Source organism: Choloepus didactylus, chromosome 6 (assembly GCF_015220235.1).
Source record: "Choloepus didactylus isolate mChoDid1 chromosome 6, mChoDid1.pri, whole genome shotgun sequence".
Taxonomy (NCBI): domain Eukaryota; kingdom Metazoa; phylum Chordata; class Mammalia; order Pilosa; family Megalonychidae; genus Choloepus; species Choloepus didactylus.
Window position 1 is genome coordinate 54,034,695 of NC_051312.1, and position 19,607 is coordinate 54,054,301.

General features: G+C 37.5%; 1 protein-coding gene across 6 annotated transcripts in view; it reads right to left on the reverse strand.

Moving 5' to 3' along the window:
* Positions 1–19,607, reverse strand: part of ANO3 (anoctamin 3) — a 334,560-nt gene that overhangs the window by 210,143 nt on the left and 104,810 nt on the right. For all 6 annotated transcript variants that reach the window (XR_005217391.1, XM_037839166.1, XM_037839168.1 and 3 more), the window contains exons 2-3: positions 13,773–13,967; positions 12,642–12,713 (exon numbers count right to left, since the gene is read on the reverse strand). Coding sequence is in view for 5 of the 6 variants with exons in the window: in XM_037839168.1 (XP_037695096.1) it covers positions 12,642–12,713; positions 13,773–13,967 (267 nt within the window). In the remaining variant the exon portion in view is untranslated. The remainder of the gene's footprint in view (positions 1–12,641; positions 12,714–13,772; positions 13,968–19,607) is intronic.

Here is a 19,607-nt window from a genome sequence, read left to right on the forward strand (position 1 = left end):
AGCATTTGATGGAGGGTCAGAAAGGACAATCTATTTGACACTGAATCTACAAATATTAAAATTGAAAGACACACTGGTCATAACTTGGAACTGCAGAAAAGGAAAAGATACTACATCACGTGGCTCTGCAGTAAACACTTATTTTTTTATGGCTGTAAGATATTTGCCAAGTGAGGAGTCAGATATTGAAATCTGATAAAACAGGTTACAGAGGAACAAATAAACTATTTAAAGTTACAAATTTTAATACAAAAATATAACTATCAAAAATCAAATGGTGTGATATGAGGCTACAAGATGGAAGCATAGAGAGGAGTGGAAGTTAGTTAGGCCCCCTGGAACAACTAATAAACAACCAGGAACAGCTAGTTAATAATCTGGAATAACTGCTAGGGGACAATCGTGACTGTGCACACATCATATACCAATCTGGATTGAGAGGAATGCCTGAGACTGCAGCATAAAATCTGTAAGTAAAAACTGTAGACCCAAGCCAGGACCCCCCTCCCCCCATGGCAGCCCAAACTGCAAAACCTCACTGTAGTAGAAAGCAGCACTCTCTGAACAAGGAAATATATCTCAGTCCAATTTAAACTGAGGTTTCAATTAACAACTGTGGACTGCTCAATATAAGCTACAAATCTCCAACAAGCAGACAGAGGCTTTTAATAATGACTGACCTTCAAGAGACAGTAGACTTCTCTGTCCCAAGAGGGAGATCCCAGAGGCCCAGAGGACCAGGTGCTATCTCTGTCCAATGGCTGAAATTTGGGGGAGGGGGTAGGGAGAACATGGACAGGTCCTGAAAGGGGGTTTTCTGTCCCTTTTTCTCTCTCTCAACCTGAGCAGCTCAGTGAAGAAAGCCTCAGCCATTTTCAATTCACAGTGCTCTGACCCAGACAAGGATGGAGATAGCAAAATCAGAGAGACAAAGTACCTATTTAATGCAGATGATAACTCCCTAGGGGGTGTATCTTACCTAAGAGGAAGGAGGTGGTGCTCAGCTCTACTACAGGCCCTCCATTCAGAACCAGACCCCAGAGCCTGGGGGAAAACAGCCAAAACAGACACTAAGGGGGCCACACCTCCTTACACCAGTCAGGAGCTACAGGCTGACAGGCACCACTTGCTAGGCAGGTTAGGAAAAGCTCAGTAGCTTGAGGACTCACAGGGTGTCAATCTTCTAAAACACACTCAGGGAAACCTGATACTGAATATTGCCTCCTTCTGAGACCTGAGCTGGTTCTGGTCTGGGAAAACCTGATTGGGGTAACCAAGGAAACCAGATGCCTAGACAACAGAAAACTACAACCTACACTAAGGAAAACAAAGTTATGGCCCAGTCAAAGGAACAAACTTACACTTCAACTGAGATACAGGAATTTAAACAACTAATGCCAAATCAATCCAAAAAGTGTAGGGAACATATGGCAAAAGAGAAGAAGTGTGTAAGGAAAACACTGAGTGAACATAAGGTAGAAATTGAAAGTTCAAAAAACCAACTGGAAGAATCTATGGAAATGAAAGGCACAACACAAGAGATGAAAGACACAATGGAGACATACAACAGCAGATCTCAAGAGGCAGAATAAAACACTCAGGAACTGGAGAAAAAGACACCTGAAATCCTACAAACAAAAATATAGATAGGGAAAACAATGGAAAAATATGAGAAACATCTCAGGGAATTGAATGACAACATGAAATGCCTGAATATACATGTCATGGGTGTCCCAGAAGGACAAGAGAAGGGAAAAGGGGCAGAAGCAATAATAGAGGCAATAATCAATGAAAATTTCCCATCTCTTATGAAAGACATAAAATTACAGATCCAAGAAGCTAACTGTACCCCAAACAGAACAGATCCGAATAGGCCTATGCCAAGACACTTAATAATCAGATAATCAAACGTCAATGACAAAAAGAGAATCCTGAAAGCAGCAAGAGAAAAGTGATCTGTCACATACATAGGAAGCTTGATAACACTATGTGCAGATTTCTCAGAAGAAACCATGGAGGCAAGAAGAGAGGAGTGTGATATATTCAAGATATTGAAAGAGATAAACTGCCAACCAGGAATCCTATATCTGGCAACTGTCATTCAAACATGAGGGAGAGTTTAAAATATTTTCTGACAAACAGACAATGAGAGAGTGTGTGAATAAGATACCTGCTCTACAGGAAATACTAAAGGGAGCAGTACAGACAGATAAGAAAAGACAGGAGTGAGAGGTTTGGAATACGATTTTGGGTGGTGGTAGCACAGCAATGTAAGTACACTGAACAAAGATGACTGTGAGTATGGTTGAAAGAGAAAGGTTAGGAGCATGTGGGACACCAGACTGAAAGAGGAAAGAAAAAGACTGGAATTGTATAACACAGTGAAACCTAGAATGTTCAACAATTGTGATTAAATTATAAATATGCTTTTTTAAATTCAGTTTTTTTGAGATATCTTTACATACCATACAATCACGTATGGTGTATGTTCTAGTTTGCTAAAGCTGCCAGAATGCAAAACACCAGAAATGGATTGGCTTTTATAAAGAGGGTTTGTTTTTGGTTACACAGTTACAGTCTTAAGGCCATAAAGTGTCCAAGGTAATGCATCAACAATCGGGTACCTACACTGCAGGACGGCCAATGGTATCTGGAAAACCTCTGTTAGCTGGGAAAGCACATGGCTGGCATCTACTCCAAGTTCTAGTTTCAAAATGGCTTTCTCCCAGGACGTTCCTCTCTAGGCTGAAGTTCCTCAAAAATGTCATTCTTAATTGCTCTTAGGGTGTTTTCCTCTCTTAGCTTCTCTGGAGCAAGAGTATGCCTTCAACAGCCATTTTCAAACTGTCTCTCATCTACAGCTTCTCTCTCAGCTTCCATGCATTCTTCAAAGTGTCCCTCTTGGCTATAGCAAGCTTGCTCCTTCTGTCTGAACTTATAGAGTGCTCCAGTAAACTAATCAAGGCCCATGCTGAATGGGCAGGGCCACACCTTCATGGAAACCATCCAATGAAAGATTTTGCAAACAGTTTAGTGATTACATCTCCATGGAAACATCCAATCAAAAGTTTCCAACCCAATGAACACCAATACATTTCCTGCCCACACAAGACTGCATCAAAGATAATGGTGTTCTGGGGGACATAATACATCCAAACCAGCACAGTGTACAAGCAACTATTCACAGTACCATCACATAGTTATGCATTCATCACCCCAATCTATTTTTGAACATTTTCCTTACACTAGAAAGAATCAGAATAAGAATAAAAAATAAAAGTAAAAAAGAACATGCAAATTATCCCCCCCATCCCACCCTAATTTTCATTTAGTTTTTGTCCGCATTTTCTTACTCATCCATCCATACACTGGATAAAGGGAGTGTGATCCACAAGGTTTTCACAATCACATTGTCACCCCTTGTAAGTTACATTCTTATACAATCATCTTCAAGAGTTAAGGCTCCTGGGGTAGAGTATGATAGTTTCAGGTATTTACTTCTAGCTATTCCAATACATTAAAACCTATAAAGTGTTTTCTATATAGTGCGTAAAAATGTCCATCAGGTGACCTCTCGACTCCATTTGAAATCTCTCAGCCTCTGAAGCTTTATTTCATTTCATTTTGCATTCCTGTTTTGGTCAAGAAGATGTTCTCAATACCACAATGCTGGGTCCAGATTCATCCCTGGGATTCATATCCTGCATTGCCAGGGAAATTTACACCCCTGGGAGTCAGGTTCCACAATGAGATCACCTGCCAAGTGACTTAGAGAGAGAGGGCCACATCTGAGCAACAAAGAGGCACTCAGGGGAAGACTCTTAGGCACAATTATAAGCAGATTTAGCCTCTCCTTTGCATTAAGAAGCTTCATAAGGGCAAGCCACAAGACAGAGGGCTCAGCATATCAATTTTTCAGTCCCCCAATGTTTGTGAGCATAACAGCAACAATCCAGGTGAGTAGGTCCAACACCTCCGCATCCTTCCCCAGCTCCTCAGGGCAGCCCCACATATATATTTTTATTCTCTGCCCAAATTACTTTGGGATGTGTTGCTATTTCACTTTAACCTATACAGACCTACCATATCTCACTTCCTATTCAAAGTTCTGTGCAATTGTGGTGTTTGAACAAACTGACTGTAGAAGTTATACTGTTTAGAAAATATAGATCCCACACCAAATAAACATCTCTCCCTTGGTCTCACATGGAAGGTGAAGTTTTAACACACAGTCATTTTCAACCTTTACCCTTTTGCCCAATTTGCCCTAGTCTTAACCAGATCTGCTTCATTTATTTCTCTAATTGAAGTCTGGGCTCTTTTGCAGCTTTTTTTTTTTTTTTTTTTTTTTTTTTTTTAGCAGTTGCTATATGCGTTAATACTGGCATTCACATCTACCGAGCTCTAGCTCTGAGTTTCAGGTGTTACAAAGATACCCAATGTTCCAGAGACCAATCAGGTTATACATAAAGGGATCAACATCTCAGATTTTGGGGACAGCCATTACAATTCAGGAATAGATTTGACTGCTGTAAGACCTTACAATCTAGGGACCATTACAGTAATTGTTTCCCTGTTAGGCTGTGCTTTAAGATTCAATTCTGAGTCTACACATTGTAGTTAGTCCATATTGGTGAAGCATTATAGTGTTTGCCTTTGTTTCTGGCATACTTCACTTAAAATGCTTTCTACAGGATACATTCACCTCCTTGTGTTTCTCACAACTTCACTTCTTCTTGTCTTTGCTCAATATTCCATTGTATGCATACACCACAGTTCAGCATTCTGTTCCTCAGTCGATGTGCCCTTAGGCCACCTCCACCCATTGCAAATCATGAATACTGCCTCCATAAACACCAATGTGCAAATGTCCGTTCATGTCTCTGCTCTCAGATCTTCCAAGTACATACCCCATAATGAGATTGCAGGACCTTATGGCCTCCACATACTTAGCTTCTTGTGGAACCACCACACTGACCTCCAGAAAGGTTACACCATTCTGCCTCCTCATCAACAGTAAATAGGTACATGCCTCTATCCATGTTTTCTCCAGCACTTTTACCCCATTTATATTTTTCCTACAATTTCATAGAGATATATTCACATAATATACAATTATCCACAGTGTACAATCAGTTGTTCACAGTATCACCATATAGTTGTGCATTTATTACCACAGTCAGCACTTGAACATATTGATTACTATGAAAAAGTGTTTTTTTTTTTTTTGGTGAATAATAAAGAAGATAGAATATCTTCTAAAATAGAATATCATACAATACAATATAATATACAATACAATATAATAATAAGGACAGAAAACAACACCACTACCAAGAATCCAATATCCCTCCCTTATATCCCCCTCTCATACACATTTAACTTTAGTACATTGCCCTTGTTACATCCACTGGAGGCACATTACAATGTTAACTGTTGCTCATAGACTCATTTGCTTTGATTGTGTTTCTTTCCAAAATACCATCCCTTTTTCAACACTCTGCATGTTTGACATTCATTTGTTCTCCCACATATGAGAAAATTTTTATATTTGTACATTTAGCAACAGTCATTGGCTACTCCAGTTTTTGCCAAGTTTTATAGCCCCAGTCTTCATCACCTATAGTTACCTCTGGTGTCATACATTCCCCCATCCCACCTCTTTCAGCTTTACTCACAAACATCTTTGTTCAGAGTACTTACAATATTATGCTACCATCACAGAGTATTATGCTATCTACTTCTGGATCTATACAATCAATCCTGCTGAACATTCTGTAGTCCTTCAGCATCCAAATGTCTAATCTCTACCCTCTTTCTATCTCCTGGTAGCCTGTGTTATCAGCTTTTAAATTTTAAAGTTTTTCTCATTAATGTTAGTTCATATCAGTGAGACCATACAAAATTTGCCCTTTTGTTTCTGGCTAGCTTCACTCAACATAATGTCCTCAAGGTTCATCCACAATATTATATGTTCCATGTCTTTGTTCTGTCTTACAGCTGCATAATATTCCATCATGTGTATATACCACATTTTGTTTATCAACTCATCCATTGATGGACATTTGGGCTGCTTCCATCTCTTGGCAATCGTGAATAATGCCACAATAAACATCAGTTTACAAATGTCTGTGTCTTAACTTTCAGTACCTCTGAGTATATACCTAGCAAAGGAATAGGTGGGTCATATGGCAAATCTATACTTAGCTTCCTAAAGAACCTCCACACTGTCTTCCAGAGTGGCTGCAACATTCTACATTCCCACCAGCAATGAATTGTGTGCCTTTCTCCACATCCTCTCCAGCACTTGTAATTTTCTGTTTTTTTTTTTTTTTTTTTTTTTTTTTGATAATGGCCATTCTGGTAGGTGTGAGATGATATCTCATTGTGGTTTTGATTTGCATTTCTCTAACAGCCAGTGAAGTTGAGCATTTTTTCATATGTGCTTGAGCCATTTGTATTTCCTCTTCAGAAAAGTATCTGTCCAGGTGTTTTGCCCATTTTTAATTGGGTTGTTTGTCTTTCTGTTGTTGAGTTGTAGGATCACTTTATATATTTTTGATATTAAACCCTTATCTGGTGGTTTCCAAATATTGTCTCACATTGTGTAGGCTGCCTTTTTACTTTTCTAACAAAGTCCTTTGATGTACAAAGGTGTTTGATTTTGAGTAAATCCCATTTGTCTATTTGTTCTTTGGTTGCTCACACTTTGGGTGTGTAGTCTAGGAAATGACCTCCTATCACAATATCTTTAAAATATTGCACTACACTTTCTTTTAAGAGTCTTATGGTCTTAATGAATATGTTTATGTCTTTGATCCATTTTGAGTTAATATTTGTATAAGGTGTGAAATAGGAGTCTTCTTTCATTCTTTTGAAAATGGATATCCAGTTATCCAAACACCATTTATTGAAGAGGCTGCTCTGTCCCAGTTGCTTTGGCTCAACTCCCTTATCAAAGATCAATTGTCCATAGATGCGAGGGTCTATTTCTGAATACTCAATTAGATTTCATTGGTCGGTATCTCTGTCCTTATCCCAGTACCATGCTGTTTTTAGGACTGTAGCTTTGTAACATACTTTGAAGTCAGGTAGTGTGAGACCTCCCACTTCATTCTTCTTTCGCAAGATATTTTTGGCTATTTGGGGCATCTTACCTTTCCAAATAAATTTGGTTATTGGTTTATCTACTTCTGCAAATAAGTTGTTGGGATTTTAATTGGTATTGCATTGAATCTATAAATCAGTTTCGGTAGAGTTGACATCTTAATTATATTTAGTCTTCCAATCCATGAACTTGGTATGTTCTTCCATTTTGTTAGGTTCTGTTCAACTTCTTTCAGCAGTTTCTTGTAGTTGTCTTTGTATAGGTCTTTTGTGGCTTTCATTAAATTTATCCTAAATACTTGATTCCTTTTGTTGTTATTGTAAATGGGATATTTTTTTTTTATTTCTTCCTCTTATTGCACATTATTTGTGTATAAGAACCCTACAGTTTTTTGCATGTTGTTCCTATAGCCTGCAACTTTGTTGTATTCACTAAGTAACTCCAATGGCTTTGCTGTAGATTTTTCTGGATTTTCCATATATAGAATCATGTCATCTGCAAACAGTGACAGTTTTACATCTTCCTCTCCAATTTGGATGCCTTTTATTTCTTTTTCTTGCCTAACTGCTACAGCTAGAACTTCCAGCACAATGCTGAATAACAATGGTGACAGTGGGCATCCCTGTCTTGTTCCCAATCTTAGAGGGGAAGCTTTCAGTCTCTCCCCATTGAGTATGATATTAGCTGTGGGTTTTTCATATATTGCCTTTATCATATTGAGAACATTCCCTTTTATTCCTATCCTTTGAAGTGTTTTCATCAAGAAAGGATGTTGAATTTTGTCAAGCACATTTTCTGCATTGATCAAGATGATCATGTGTTTCTTCTGTTTTGATTTATTGATGTGGTGTATTACATTAACTGATTTTCTTGTGTTGAACCAGACTTGCATACCTGGAATAAACCCCACCTGGTCATGGTGTAATTATTTTAGTGTGCTGCTGGATTCGATTTGCAAGTATTTTGTTGAGGATTTTTGCATCTGTATTCATTAAAGAGATTGGACTATAATTTTCTTTTTTTGTAGTATCTTTGTCTGATTTTGGTATTAGGTGATGTTCGCTTCATTGAATGAGTTGGGTAGCTTTCCGTCCTCTTCAATTTTTTTGAAGAGTTTGAGCAGGATTCATACTAACTCTTTCTTGAATGCTTGGTAGAATTCACATGTGAAGCCATCTGGTCCTGGGCTTCTCTGTTTTGAGAGCTTTTTCATGACTGACTCAATCTCTTTACTTGTGAATGGTTTATTGAGGTTGTCTATTTCTTCTCGGGTCAAGTTTGGCTGTTTATGCTTTTCTAGTAAGTTGTCCATTTTGTGTAGTTCGTCTAGTTTATTAGCATATAGTTGCTCATAGCATCTTCTCATTATCTACTTTATTTCTGCAGGGTCAGTAGTTATGTTTCCTTTCCCATTTCTGATGGCATTTATTTGCATCCATTCTCTTTTTTGTTGTTGTTGTTAGCCTAGCAAGGGGACTATCAATTTTGTTGATTCTCTCAAAGAACTGGCTTTTGGTTCTGTTGATTCTCCCTATCATTTTCCTGTTCTCAGTTTCATTTATTTCTGCTCTAATCTTTTTTATTTCCTTCCTTCCGTTTGCTTTAGGGTTAGTTTGCTGTTCTTTCTCTAGTTCCTCCAGGTAGACAGTTAATTCCTCAATTTTTGCTCTCTCTTCTCTTTTAATATAGGCATTTAGGACAATAAATTTCCCTCTCAGCACTGCCTTTGCTGCATCTCATAAGTTTTGATATGTTGTGTTTTCATTCTCATTTGCCTCAAGTATTTACTAATTTCTCTTGTAATTTCTTGCTTTATCCACTGGTTTTCTAAGAGTTTGTTGTTTAGTCTCCATACATTTGTGAATTTTACAATCTTCTGCCTGTTATTTATTTCCAACTTCATTCCATTATGATCTGACAAACTGTTTTTTATAATATCATTATTTCCAAATTTGTGGAGACTTGCTCTGTGACCCAACATGTGGTCTATCCTAGAGAATGTTCCATGAGCACTTGTGAAAAATGTGTACCCTGCTGTTGTGGGTTGTAGTGTTCTATAAACATCTGTCAAGTCTAGTTCATTTATCATACAGTTCAACATCTCTGTTTCCTTATTGATCATCTGTCTAGATGTTCTATCCATTGATGAGAGCAATGTATTGAAGTCTCTAAATATATTGTGGAGGTATCTACTTCTCCTTTCAGTGTTTTCAGTGTTTGCCTCATGAATTTTGGGTCACTGTGTCTTGGTGCATAAATATTTATGATTGTTATGTTTTCTTGATGAATTGACCCTTTTATTAATTTATAGTGCCCCTCTTTGTCTCTTTTAATTGTTTTATTTTTGAAGTCTACTGAGTCTTATATTAATACAGCTACTCCTGCTTTTTTCTGGTTGCTGTTTGCATGAAATATCTTTTTCCAACCTTTCGCTTTCAGCCTATTTTTGTCCTTGTGTCTAAAGTGAGTTTCTTGAAGACAGCATATTGATGGGTCCTGTTTTTTAATCCATTCTGCCAGTCTGTGCCTTTTCATTGAGGAGTTTAATCCATTAACATTTAGCGTTATTAATGTAAGGGCAGACTTTCTTCTAACATTTTGTCTTTTGGATTTTGCATGTCATGTCTTTTTTTTCCTTCTCTCTTTTTACCCTTCCTGATAGTCTTTATTCCTACACTCTTCTCTAAACCTCTTTCTTCTGTCTTTTCCTCTTAGGGTGTAGTACTAACTTTAGTATTTCTTGTAGTGCTATTCTCTTATTCACAAACTCTCTCAATGTCTGTTTGTCTGAAAATACTTTAATCCCTCCCTCATTTTTGAAGGACAGTTTTGCTGAACATATGATTCTTGGTTGGCAGTTCTTGTCTTTCAGTATCTTAAATATATCATACCACTGTCTTTTTGCTTCCATGGTTTCTGCAGAGAAATCTGTATGTGGTCTTATCAAGCTTCCCTTGTATGTGATGGATTGCTTTTCTCTTGCTGCTTTCAGAATTTTCTGTTTGTCTTTGACATTGGACAATCTGATCAGTAAGTGTCTTGGAGTAGGTCTATTGGGGTCTATTCTGTTTGCAGTGCACTGTACTTCTTGAATCTGTAATTTTCTTTCATAAGAGTTGGGAAATTTTCAGTGATTATTTCTTTTATTATTCTTTCTTTCCCTTTTCCCCTCTCTTCTCCCTCTGGGACACCCATAACATATATATAGTGCAATTCATGTTGTCACTGAGCTCTTAAGACCCTGCTCATATTTTCCATTCTTTTCACCATCTGTTCTTTTGTGTGTGTAAATTCAAATGTCTGGTCTTCCAATTCACTGATCCTTTCTTCTGTCTGTTCAAATCTACTGTTGTGTCCCTCCATTATCTTTTTCATCAACTCCATTACGTCCTTCATTCCCATAAGTTCTGCCATCTGGTTTTACAAGTTTATGAATTCTTCTTTATGGTCATCCAGTGTCTTCCTTATATCCTTCATTTCTTTTGCTATATCTTCCCTCAGCTCACTGACTTTATTTTTTAATTGATTTAGGAGATTTGTTTGAACATCTTTAGTTAATTCTTCCTTAAGTTCATTGAATTGATTTGGCATTAGTTGTCTGAATTCCTGTATCTCGGTTGAAATATTTGTTCCTTTGGCTGGTCCATATTTTTGTGTTTTCTAGTATGGCTTGTTGTCTTGAGCTGTCAAGGCATCAGACTTTCTTGATTAGTTCATTCTGGAGCTCGTTTTCACTCTTTTTACCTATGGTTTTCTTATTGGTTAGCTTAGTTCTCTAACCTTTAGTGTTTAGTTCATCTTATTCTAGGCCTCTTAGATTCTATTTAGTTGATCAGAGTTTTTCACCTCTTGGCTTACTGTTTCTTGCCCTGACTCTAGGTAGCCTTTTTGTGTGAGGGTCTCCTCAGGTATGGTCAACCCCAGTCAGGTTTCCCCAGTCCAGAGAGGCCCAGGTCTCAAGAGGAGGATCTGGAGTTTCTCTGAGAATGAGACCCTCCTGTGAGGCCTCTAGACTCAGTGCTTTTCCTATGCTATCCAGCAGGTGGCACTTACCAGCCCGCAGCACCCCAACCAGTGTAAGGAGGTGTGGTGCCTTTAGTTCTCCTGGTGACCCTGACCCTGTAGGGAGTGTGGCTTACTGAAGCTGGTTTCTGAATTCCAGCCCCTGGGGTCTGAGTTCCCAGGAGGGCTGCCCCTGGAGCTGGGCCATGCCCTCCTTTGCTTGGGAAGTTATGGTGTTTAGTGAATTTTCTCTGCCACTAGACTTATTGCTTTGTCTTTCAGAGCTATCTTAGCTCTGCTCTTGCCTGGGCCCAAACTGCAAGTCTTTGAGGCTTTCTGTAATGGGCTTCTTAGAAGCACTATTTTTTAAAAAAGAAAGATTTAAAAAAAGACAAAAGATAAAGAAGGGCCCAGTATGGACTATTTACAGTCCTTGCAGTTCTGATGGCCTATTGAAATGCTAAAAGACAAGGAGTTAACGGCAATTAAGGAAAAACCAAGAAAGCAGAGAAACCGGCTTTTCAGAGAAAGGCCCTAGCTCCCTGGATTTGCATATGCACCTGATTCTTTTTGAGCCCAGCCCTTCTTTGTATTATGTTCACCTGACTCCAGAAGTCTCTAGAGTCACCTATGTCACCAGAAGGAAAGTTGGAGGTTAAAAGATGGGAATGTATAAGACAGTGAATCTTGTGGTGGACAATATCCGTGATTAACTGTACAAATATTAGAAATCTCTTTCATGAACCAGAACAAATGTATGACACTGTAACTAGAAGTTAATAATAGAGGGGCATATAGGGAAAAATATACCTATTGCAAACTATATACTACAGTTAGTAGTATTATACCATTCTTCAATCAACAGTAACAAATGTACTATACCAATACAATGCCAATACTATGAGTCAATAATGGAGAGGGAGGTGATTAGGGGCATGGGAGGATTTAAGTCTCCTTTTTTTGTCTTTATTTCTTTTCTAGAGTAGTGAAAATGTTCTAAAAATTGAAAAAAAATAATTCTGGTGATGAATGCACAGCTGTCTGAGGGTACCATGGGCAACTGATTGTACACTCTGGTTCTTTGGATAATTGTATGGTATGTGAACAATCTCAATAAAAAAAAAAGAAAAACAGAAGATAAAAAAAAATCAAATGGTTTACAAATGAGCTAAACCTTCATCTAGCACAATAGGAAATCAGTAGGGAACGCCTAAATTTGGTAAATCTAGAAATAGTAGTATAGATACACCTATTCACAGAGAATTGAAAGAAATTTCCAGAAGACTACAAACAGAAACTGGTTATGGAACTATTGTCATTACAAATCCTCTTTTATTTGAACTCCAAACTGTGTAAGAAAGACTTTAATAAATTATTAACTTCAGAATATTATACTCACCCATCAAATGTTAAAGAACAAACAACAAGATGTTTTGTTTCTTTGTTTGTTTTAAATGTTCTAAGTGAGGAGAAGCAGCTTATCTTAGGATGGGGCAAGAAAGGAGAAGGGAAATATTAGAAATCAACTCACCCAAGCAAAAATTGCTGAGGTCAGCAAAAGAACATGTGAGCATAGAGTCTTTTTTATTATCGTCTGTGTTAACTGGAAAAAAAAAAAAAAGACAAATCATAGTTTCAGGAAATAAAAACATGTTATAAATATTGACTGTGGTGACAATATCCAAATGATAGTCAAATATGAAGATATTTTTGAAGTTAACAAGTTTAAATCAATTATTTAAAATTCTATTCTCAATAAGACAAGGAACCATTTATATCATATTTTAACTCCTGCATTCCAGGAATGATTATCACTTTCTAATTGGAAATGGCTTTAAGCTAAATATGAATACTAGGTAATGATTTTGCCATATTATTGAAAGAGAGTTTTTATACTTTCCAGTTACCCAGAGGAAGAAACAACCCCAAAGAGTCATCTATATCCCCAGAAAACAAAAGCTAGTGTAGAATGGAAAAATAATACCATATCCCATCCACTGTTTGACAGGGAGCCTGGTTGTATTTTGACTCCTGACTTTTGAAAAGAAGTTCTCCAAAAGCATAATGATGTGGCTTATTGGAGCAGATATGTGTAGAAGAGTGTCCAAGAATCATAAAGTCTCTTTAAGTGACTTCTGGCTGACACGTCCCAAAATGCAGCCTTTGTGTTATCTGAGTCTTGTGTACCAATCTTTGGTTGCCAACACCTGTCCAACCACATCTTTGTGCAACCTAATTTTCACTCTTTTATTGTCAGTATTATTTAAGAAGATGATACTTTTTAGAAGACTGAGTTTATTATTGCGGATACATTCTATTCAAATACCGGTTTTAAGTTCTTGCCAGGAATGGGACTCATTACCAGAAGGAATGCGCACGGTTGCCAAATGATCTAACAATTTACGGAGCTGGATCTGCCTTGCACTGTAAACAGCAAGTAAGTATTCAGTCCAGACTTGCATGGCATTGGCTATCTCCAGGATAAGGAAGGAAAGAAAACATAGCTGGACAACAAATGGTATTTCATCTTACTGGCATGGTCTACCTGCTCTCCTTCTTGGGCCAGCCTGCTTCCTGGAGAGTTCTAAAATTAGCCATGAATGAAGGAAGGAAGGAATGGTTGGGAAGCATTTACGGGCAGAAAATAAGGAGAGCTGCTCACCTTGTTCTGTTTTGCTGGCAGAGACAGAGGTTACAGAAGTGGGAGCCTGACATTCACTCTCTAGTGACTGGAAGAGTGATGTAGATTGGCTCAAGCTCTTCGAGTAAGTGTAACTCTGAACAAGGCAAGGCAGGGATCTCCGAGATGGTTTTAGTGAAGTTTCTTTTGCCATTTCACTCTTGCTTACATTCATACCTGCAAGTTCAAAAGGGTGAATTTTAGCAATAAGAGATAATCAACAGAGGTCAACAAATAAGTTTAATTCTTGTTATGAATTTAATTCTCTTGAGAAGTATCACCTAAGGTTAGAATGAATAACTGAGTTAGTTTTGTTTATATTTTGTGAAGGAAAGCGTTTGAGATTTTCACCAAGTAGTTCTGAGAAATAGGTGGCTTCTCTTCCACTTTGAGCTTTCACCATTTTTTAAAGACTCTGTAAAAAAAGAAACTGAATTTTTAGGGCTATCGGAACAACGATTGTGATTAAGTCCTTGGATAAGCCTATCCATTTAGGTTTTCAAGCACCAAGATAGATAAAGCCTATTGCATAAATCCTCGAATTATTAGTGCAGGGAGCTGTTCTTTCTATGCATCACCCTCCCTCCAAACATATACATGATGTACTAAGAGCGCTCAAGAGGATGAGAGCATGCAAAGTACAAAAACTGACCAACCAGCAGGGGTCAAGAGAAAGCATTCCTGCCTTCAGTGTACATGCCCTTCCCTCAGGCAGACAGGGCTGATGTGCTGGAAGTAAGATTGCCCCTTGACAGGACTCGGCCTCCATAACCTGAAGCCCTAGTACACTGTGCATTCTGCCAAAGAATGACCCCCTGCACGCTTCCATCCCCAACCCCATATGTCAATCCTAGGATATTCCTCCTCTCCAGAAATCTAATCCCCAAGTTACAGTTTCTGAAAGTATTTCCCACCCAAGCCATTTCACTATGCCCCTGGAATTCATGTCAAATATCAGAAAATCCACTTATTATCCTTCTCAGCTTTTTCTTCCCTCCATGTTGTCACTAAAACCTAGCACTTCCCCACACCCCCACCAAAGACACTTCTGCTTTTGTAAGCCTCTCTAGTAGGGGCGCTTTTTTTTTTTTTTTTCCCACAGCCTCATACCTCATGCCAACCAGGCCTGAGATGGGCTAGATGTCCTCTTCACTCCTAATTATTGCCTCTTTCAGTTTGTTCTCCTGTTCCTCCTTTCTAAAACAAACCAACGCTGCCCATTGTCACTGTCTGCCACACACATGGTGTTCAAAAAATGTTTGTGGAATGAATGTTTGGTATTTGACTCTTAGCTCTTCCAATAAGTTCAGTGTCTTCAGAAAAGACTGTAACACAGACTTTTCCAGCCCCCTCTGCAAAACAAGTGAACTAGGTAGATAATGTGATCTCCAAAGACCTTAGAGCTATAAAGTCATGCTTTTTTGCAAAATTGCTGCCATATTTTCCCATTGAAATTTGCTTTGGTAGATGATAACTTTTACAAAGTAGCTTGATCCTGAAGTACTCCCAAAAAATTCCTCATTGACTAGGCTATGTATAGTGTGTATGAGGTGAATAAAATCATGAAATACCTCACTGCAGTGTCTGGTTTTGGCTTCATGCTATGTAAATCAAAGGTCCTATTTATTGCTGAGTGCCTTCAATGTGTCAGTTTCTGCATTTGGCACATTTATGCATTCAGTTTTGAGGATATATACTTATTTTACAAAAGTAAATATGCAAAAATATTCTCAATTTAAAACTTTATATTACAGGTAAATAAAATTGAAAATAAGAATCCAGTTTTACTCCAATCTCCAAATTCCAATTCCTTCCCTAAACAAAGTAGTACTATCAGTTTACTGTTTTTCCTTCCACATCTTGGTCTATGTATTATACATATATATACATGTAAACATGCATACAAAATAGGTTTTTATATACAAAAATGAGTTTATAAATATATTTGACACAACATTCTTTTTTCCACTTAATATGCCTGCCTTGAATATCTTTCCATTTCAGTCCATATAGATTTATCTCAGCTTTTTAAATTACTGCATAGCATGCCACAGCATGAACATACCATGGTTTGATTGTTACTCTGTCAGTGGACATTTATGTTCTTTCCAATATTTCATTTTAAAAACAGAACTGCTATGAGCATTTTTGCATATGACTTGATTGCACATATATGACTATTTCTCTAAGAAGAAATATTTAGTTATACAAGAAAGACATGAATCTTGAACAGGTGGATAGATAATGCCAACCTGTCTTTCCTAAAAGTTTCACCTTTTCAAATTTCCATGAATGGCACAAGAGGACCCATTTCCTTATACCTTGGCCAACTGTAAATAGTATCAACTGTTTTAATTCTTAACAAAACAAAAAGCAAACCCACAAATGAAAATTCATTTTAATGTGCATTCTCCATATTAAGCATGTTTTCATACATTAATTAGCCACTTGTGTTTCTTATGTGATTAAGCCATTTCACAGCCTTCCTGCTGGGTTGTTAGGCTTTTTCTTATGGTTTTATAGGTAATTAATTACTCTGTGTGTGTGTGTGTGTGTGTGTGTGTGTGTGTGTGTGTGTGTATTCTGAGTTTCTAAGGAGCTAAAGACAAGCAGAGATGCCAAATTGCATTGCCCTTTGTATGGGACAATGATTGAAACAGATTGGACAGAAATAAGACATGGCTGAAGACATGAAATTCAGATAAACCTAGAAGTGGAAATTTCATCTCTTTGCTTTTAGAAAATTTAATTTACATATTTATTTCCAGTGTGTAAATGAAATGTGGACTAGAAAAGGAGAGAAGGATAATTGTGTTCTGACAGGAAGCTAATACCCATTTCCTTAGGTTTCTAGGACTCTCATGACAAGGAAAGAAAATACTGTGTTTAAGAAGAATCCCACAAGGTCCAAAAAAAAATCAATACTGAATTTGTACTAAAATTACTGAAATCCCCTAACTGAAGACAAACCACGATTTTTTCTACTATGTCTAGGAAATAGCATTCAGCAAACTTGTGTTAAGAATTTTTGCTGATGAATTTTTAATGTGGTCTGATACTTCTTTTGTTTTTAAATTTAAGAAACACTGATGTAGAACATTAAATGCCAGTTTTCTATTGCTGGGCCCTGGTTGAGAATAGCTGTTTATACTAGCAGAGTCAAAGAACAAATATTCTTTTTTGGGGGTGGAGAGAGAAATGCATAAATGGAAGAGGGAGATAGTAGATGGTAAAGCTGTTGGACTGAGAATGAAATGCTTATAATATGCCCTGGACCCTGTGCCCCTGAAAAATAGCCTTGAGGGGCACTCTATAATTCTCTTCACCTTAATCCACTGAAGCCAGCATGAAGTTTCAAAAAACAGCAACCTCTACATTTCTCTTTCTCATAATATTCATATTCAAGTGCATTCTTCAACTGTTCTTTCACAGAACGATGATTACCTCATTTGTAGGTGTCTTAGTTGGCCAAGGCTGCTGTAACAGATACCACAAGTTGGTTGACTTAAACAACTGGAAATTATTAACTCCGTTTGGAGGCTAAAAGTTCAATATCAAGGTATCAGCAGGCCATGCACGCTATGAAACCTGTAACATTCTGGTGGTGGCTTGCTGGCAATCAATCTCTGCCTCGATCAAATGGTAATCTGTCTCCTTTTGTCTCCTCCTGTTCCTTATACTCACTGACTGTGTCTGAATTTCCTCTGCTTACGAGGACTTCGGTCCTAATGGATTAAGACCCACCCAAATTCAATTTGGTCTTAACATCTTCAAAGATCCTTTTTGCATATGAATTAACACCACAGGACCAGGGTTTGGACTTGAAAATGTCCTTGTGGGGGATGTGATTCAATCTACCATAGTGGATATTTTTTATAAACCAATATGGAGTGAGACTAACAAATATGTTTCCAATGCTGTCAGTGTTTTCTGCCATTCAATTTATTCCTGTATTCACCTATGCATTCAACAGATAATAGGGTGCTCACTTTCCACAGGCAATTGCAGACACTGGATATGGGACTTACATTCCAGTGGAGAGTCAAATACTGAACAAATATTTAGTTGTATAAATTGTCTGAAATGCTAAGAATGTACATAATAAAGGGGACCTCCTTTGAAAAGGGACATTTTCTCTGAAGAAGCGATATTAGGTTAAAAAGATGAAAAGGAACCTGTCATATAAGAAGGTATGTTTATGCCTTTTGCTGGTGTTTATGTGTGGGAGGAGGGAGAGACGGTGCTTTCAAAGATACCATGAGTGAAGGCTTTGAGGTAAGATGGCTTACAGTGTATTTGGGAACTGGAAAAAAACACAGTTTGCTGCAGCATAGTGAGAGGAGGAGGTGTGAATGAGTTATTACTGCAGTACAGGTGGGAAACAAATATTAATTGCTCTTTGTTTGGCAGGTTATTATATTTATTTATTTTCGGCCCTTTACTTTCCAACAATTTGTAACTCTAATGTCCTTTTCCTGAATAATTGCATTTGCCAAAATGTATAAAACATTGTTAAAATATGCCCACCTCATGAAAGGGAAATTAAACTGAGAAAGCTTAAGAAATTTACCTACTTAAGGTCACTAATATAGCAACTGGCCAAATTGAATCTTAAAATTATAACTACTGGATTCCAAAGACCATAATTTTTCAGAACTCTCCATCGCTCCTCCTGCAACCCAATCCTGGAGGGTTTGTTACCATGGTTTCCTTTGGTATAAATATCACAAAAAATTTAAGCAGAAAGCTCTGAATGTAGAAACCAAAGAGCTAAAGTAAATCTCTGGATATAACTCTATACCCACAACCTTTAAGACTAAGGGATATGTTTTAGGCATGAATCTTCTGAGAGTTAACTGTGTAAAACTGAGTTAACAGAATAAGTATCAATAATTATTTTTCAAGACTGGGCAATGTTTATTCATTCAGTCACTTAATCATTTACTCAATAATTCCAAACATTATTGACCGCTTTCTCTGGGCCAAGCCTTAACCTGGTGTTCCTCTCACTCAGAGGGGAAGCAGATCTGAAAACAAGATTGGGAAAACCAATAACAAAGGTATACATAAGACATTATAAAATCACCCAAGAGGAACTCATTATCCAGGTGGTAGTGCCAGGGAAGACTTCTCTGTGAACTTTACCCAAACTGATTCTTTTTGGTATCGTTCTTCTACATTTTTATTTATATATAATTCTTGCATTTAACACATTTTCTTCAAAGAATTAATGCACATAAGGTAAGGAAGCCTGACCATATTACTCCTGAAAATATTTGTAAAATGCAAAAGAATATAGAGAAAATAATTATGATAAAACAAGTGTCCTTCCTTCCCACTGACCCACATTTTCCTTCCCATATATCTTTAATGCAGTACTTTCTATTTTCCTGAACTATTGAGTATTGCCAAAGCTATTATCCAGATTGTCTTTGCTAGAAACAAGTATAATCTAATATGGAAGTCTGATATCCTAATGTTCCAAAGAGTACAAATTTTTTTTTCAAAGTTCCACGTCAAATGCCATCACATTCTGCTTGGCATAACCAAGCAGTGTCTGTTCTTTCCTTGGCATGATTAAAACTACCCCCACAGGGTATTTGGGGTTTTTTCTTCTATGTTCCTCAGTTCCATTCTCTTCTTCCAGGCTTTACCATGTACCCTTAAAATCATTTTTAACTACCCATCTGAAACTAAATCTAGAAAATAGACCACAATAAAATGGTATATCCTTGGTAAGTATATGCAGCTCCCGAGTTCAAGGACAAACTTGTATAACTAGAAAATGTCATTTCCCATTTTTAGAACAGATTTTTC